The 5133-nt window shown below is 40.9% G+C and overlaps 1 protein-coding gene across 1 annotated transcript; it reads left to right on the top strand.

Moving 5' to 3' along the window:
- The first annotated feature begins 3423 nt into the window (after positions 1 to 3423).
- Positions 3424 to 4367, top strand: LOC133090253 (olfactory receptor 7A10-like). Its single transcript, XM_061188597.1, is given in 2 exon segments — positions 3424 to 3765; positions 3768 to 4367. Coding segments are annotated over 2 exon segments (942 nt in total).
- Positions 4368 to 5133: the final 766 nt, after the last annotated feature.

A 5133-nucleotide genomic window follows, 5' to 3' on the forward strand; every position in this document is an offset into this window, starting at 1 on the left:
CACTGGAGAGATGGGCTGCTTCCACCTTTCGGTTATTGTAAATAATGCTGCTAAGAACATGGGAGTATAAATAGCTCTTGGAGATCCTACTGTCAGATCTTTTGGTTACAGACCCAGAGGTGGAATTGCTGGATCATATGGTAATTCTATTTTTAATTTTTTGAGAAGCTCTTCAACATTTTCTTTAAGAAAAACAGAAAACAACAAGGTCCTACTGTATAGCACAGGGAACTATATTCAATATCCTATGATAAACCGTAATGGAAAAGAATATGAAAAAGAGTATATATATATTATATATATAATATATAACATATATATTACATATATTATATATAACGGTGTCTTTGCTGTTCAGCAGACATTGGCACAACATTGTAAATCAACTATACTTCAATAAAAAATTAAATTAAATTAAAAAACATAAATAATCAATAACAGAAAGGAAACCTAAATACACTGAAAAACTATGAAAAGGATTATGCCAATATATGTGTTATGGTATAAAAGTTTGTGTACCCCCAAAATATATATGCTGAAATCCTAACCCCCAAATATGATGGTATTATGAAGTGGGGCCTTTGGGAGGTACTTAAGTCATGAAGGTAGAGCCCTCATGAATGGGATTAGTGTCTTATAAAAGAGATCCCTCACCCCTTCTGCCAGGTAAGGATATAAGAAGTCTCTAGCCTCCAGGCCGACCCTCCCTCCATCACCCAACATGCTGGCACCCTGATCTCAAACTTTCATTCCAGCCTCCAGAATTATGAGAAATAAATTCCTATTGTTTATAAGCTAAAAAAAAAAAGAACGAAAAAGAAAAACAGAAAAATTACAAAATCTCTTTCTTGCATTTTTAAACTTTCCAAATGTTGAAATTTCATTCATGTTTCTGGAATTGTGACAGTTAAACAGATCAGTCTGTGTGTCAGAAAATTAAGGGGAAGAGGAACATCCTTAAGTAAGTTCAATATTTTCTCTTCCATAAAGACTAATATAACAATAATTATTCTGTTATTAATAAAAAACAATAATGGCAGTAAAGAGAGCCAATATTTCTGGAGTATTCCCTATGTCCCTAGTACTCAGAATGTTTCCTATCTAATGCATATGTCTTATTAATTTGAAGGACACAAATGTCCTTTGAACTTTGCTCAACTTCTTTTCCTTTGTGACTAGACACCTGTCCTTCCTCCCTTGCTTCATAAACCATTGCCTGGGTTCTGATCCTGTCAAGGGGCCTGGATGTTAGCATTGGCTAGTTCATGAGTTCCCTCCCACATGCCAGCCAGTGTGAAGGCAGAGCTTAAAAATGCTCACTTGTTTCCTTTGCTCTCTCAAGACTCTATGCATTCCATCCTCCCTTCACTTCTGTTACAAATATGTGTCCTTCCAAAGCTCATATTCTGAGATGAATAATTTGCTTTTGATTAGAGCAGGAAATGACACATCTTCATCAATTATGTGTCCTGCTGGTATTTGCACACCAGCTCCTAGAATTATTCACTCTTGAAGCTTTCTCAATGAAACCACGTGGAGTGTCAGTTTTACAAGGTAAATTCATTGCTGAGAGTACCTTGCCCCATGTGTAATTATTACAGGGCCCAGATGTTGGAAGAACTTGAATGCCGAAGTGAAGACTTGGGGGTTTATTGGGTAGAATGCCCTTGAAGTGTTCCAGAAGGATGTGCTGGACCTTCCCTGGCACGCTTGGGAAGAAGATTGCTCTGCAAAAATGCACAGGGTTAAATGCATTCAAGAGTACTTGGAGGGGCTTCCCTGGTGGCACAGTGGTTAAGAATCCGCCTGCCAATGCAAGTAACCTGGGTTCGAGCCCTGGTCCAGGAAGATCCCACACGCCGCGGAGCAACTAAGCCCATGCACCACAACTACTGAGCCTGCGCTCTAGAGCCCACGAGCCACAACTACTGAGCCCACGTGCCACAACTACTGAAGCCCGTGCGCCTAGAGCCCTTGCTCCGCAACAAGAGAAGCCACTGCAATGAGAAGCTCGCGCACCGCAACGAAGAGTAGCCGCCACTCGCCGCAGCTAGAGAAAGCCCGCAAGCAGAAACGAAGACCCAACGTAGTCAAAAAGTAATTAATTAATTAATTATTTTTAAAAAGAGTACTTGGAGGGTAGGGGATAATTACAAAGCCATTGCCATATAGACATGTCCAAAAAGGTAGCTACCAAGGAACAACTAGTTGAAAGAAATATGCTATAAAATGACTCTTTCTGGGTTTCTAGACTTGCGGGATCTCAGTTCCCTGACCAGGGACTGAACCTGGGGCCACGGCAGTGAAAGCCCCGAGTCCTAACTACTGGACTGCCAGGGAACTCCCTAAATCAGTTTTTCAGAAAAAGCATTAGCTATTCTTGTTTTAGGGGACAGGAATTTCCCCTACGGGTATGACACTTCCACAATAGACAAGATATAGATTCATTTAACCTTTTCTTATAAATGTCCCTCACTGTAGGCTGATGGCAAAGACAGATTGCAGCAAAACAATTCTTTCTATATAGACAGGTTCCAATAGAGTGGTTTGATCCAATTTGTAAAAAGTAGAATATTTAAAGGAATGGATTAATGATATTATTTCTCACATTGAGACAGTAGAGAATCTGAACTTATAATTTCCAGCAATACCTGAGATTTGCCATTCTGAGCAGACTCAGTATAAAGTTAACTACAGAGTTAAAATTCTCTGAGAAAGTGAAGTCATCCAACCAAGTTTGACCCTATGTGAAGAAACGATGAGAATTTAATCACAGATTTTTTAAATTTATTTATTTATTTAATAAATTTATTTTATTTATTTATTTTTGGCTGTGTTGGGTCTTCATTGCTGTGCATGGGATTTCTCTAGTTGCGGTGAGCGGGGGCTACTCTTTCTTGTGGTGCGCAGGCTTCTCATTGCGGTGGCTTCTCTTGTTGCAGAACACGGGCTCTAGGTGCACGGGCTTCAGTAGTTGTGGCTCGCAGGCCCATTAGTTGTGGCTCTCAGGCTCTAGAGCACAGGCTCAGTGGTTGTGGCACACAGGCTTAGTTGCTCCGCGGCATGTGGGATCTTCCCGGACCAGGGCTTGAACCCGTGTCCCCTGCGTTGGCAGGCGATTCCTAACCACTGCACCACCAGGGAAGCCCTAATCATAGATCTTAAAATGCCATGCAGGCATGATAGTTCCTAAAAAAATAAAATATTTTAATTTTTAATAAAAAGTTTTAATTTTTAAATTTTAGTATTAGAACAAAATGTATGGTACTCAGAAGTCATTCAGAAATTACTTGGTGAAGGAAGAAATGAGTAGAGCAACCAGAAGTGAAGAATTGTTTAAATGACTACTCTCAAACAAGTGATGTCTGTGTGTCTGTTTCATGGTAATTCATGTCTCTATTTTCCAGTAGACTCATCAACAACATGGAATCAGAAAACCAGACTGGTGTCTCAGAATTCCTCCTCCTGGGCCTCTCGGAGGATCCAGAACTGCAGCCCCTTCTCTTTGGGCTGTTCCTGTCCATGTACCTGGTCACTGTGCTCGGGAACCTTCTCATCATCCTGGCCGTCAGCTCAGACTCCCAGCTCCACACCCCCATGCATTTCTTCCTCTCCCACCTGTCCTTTGTTGACATCTGTTTCACCTCCACTATAGTCCCCAAGATGCTGGTGAACATCCAGACAGGGAACAAAGCCATCACCGATGCAGGCTGCCTCACTCAGGTGTATTTTTTCATGGTTTTCATTATGTATGGACCATTTGCTCCTGACCATCCATCATGGCTTATGACCGCTACGTGGCCATCTGCCACCCTCTGTACTATGCAGTCATCATGAGCCCCCACCTCTGTGGTCTGATGATTCTTTGCTCCTTGTTCATTAACGTTATGAACGCCTTGCTCCACGGTCTGATGGTGTTGCATCTGTCCTTCTGCACAGACTTGAAAATCCCCCACTTCTTCTGTGAACTTGCTCAGATCCTCAGACTCGCCTGTTCTGATACTCTTATCAATGACATCCTGATGTATCTAGTGACTAGCCTGTTAGGTGTCGGTCCCCTCTCAGGGATAATTTTCTCTTACACTCGCATTGTCTCGTCCAGCCTGAGAATCCCATCAATTGGTGGAAAGTATAAAACTTTTTCCACCTTTGGGTCTCACCTGTCTGTCGTTTTCTTATTCTATGGGACCTGTGTTGGAGTTTACCTTACTTCTGCAGCTACTCTCTCCCCCAGGAGGAGGGCAGTGGCCTCAGTGATGAACACTGTGGTCACTCCTATGGTGAACCCCTCCGTCTACAGCCTGAGGAACAGAGCCATAAAGGGAGACTTGAGGACACTGATCTCTGGAACATTTTCTTTTTCATGATTCTGTCATCTGCCTTGGGTGTGGGCTTCTAGAAAGAGTCAAAGGGAATGAAATACTGGGTATGCCAGAATTCCTGACTCTTCCAAAATTCAATTCTCCTAGCAAAGTGATTAATCATGGGTTTTCAAATCAGATATCTTTGTATTAAATCCTTCTATCCTGGGAATTCCCTGGAGGTCCAATGGTTAGGACTCTGAGCTTCCACTGCAGGGAACACGGGTTCGATCCCTGGTCGGGGAACTAAGATCCCGCAGGCTGCAATGCAGCAGCAGCAAAAAAAAAAATCCTTCTATCCTGTGTTTTACTACCTGTCATTTATCAGCTAACTTAACTCTCTGAGTTCAGTCGACATCTATAAAATAGGAAAAATATTACATATTTAATAGTGATATAGGGAATATATCTCATATATTGGAATATATGAATATATGAGATAGTTTAATATATGTGTACAGAAATTTGTCTATATTAAGCACTAGTAAAATCAAATGTGTAATTATCAGGTGTTAACCGAAGTCAATTAATCTCAATAAAGCTGGAGGAAAAAATTATTATCAGATGTGCAGTCCATGTGTTTGTAAACTTGTAGTGAACACCCATTTGCTTTCACATTATACTTAGATAAACCAATTCTCGTTTCATCTCTCCCTTTTGAGTCATCCTCATTTTCCTCATTTCTCCTGCAATCTATGCAGAGAAATTGATTTGAATAAAGTCAATTGAGAGTTTTTATTTAATCCATGAGTTATATAGAAGTGCATTTTTT

Source organism: Eubalaena glacialis, chromosome 4 (genome assembly GCF_028564815.1).
Source record: "Eubalaena glacialis isolate mEubGla1 chromosome 4, mEubGla1.1.hap2.+ XY, whole genome shotgun sequence".
Lineage (NCBI taxonomy): Eukaryota > Metazoa > Chordata > Mammalia > Artiodactyla > Balaenidae > Eubalaena > Eubalaena glacialis.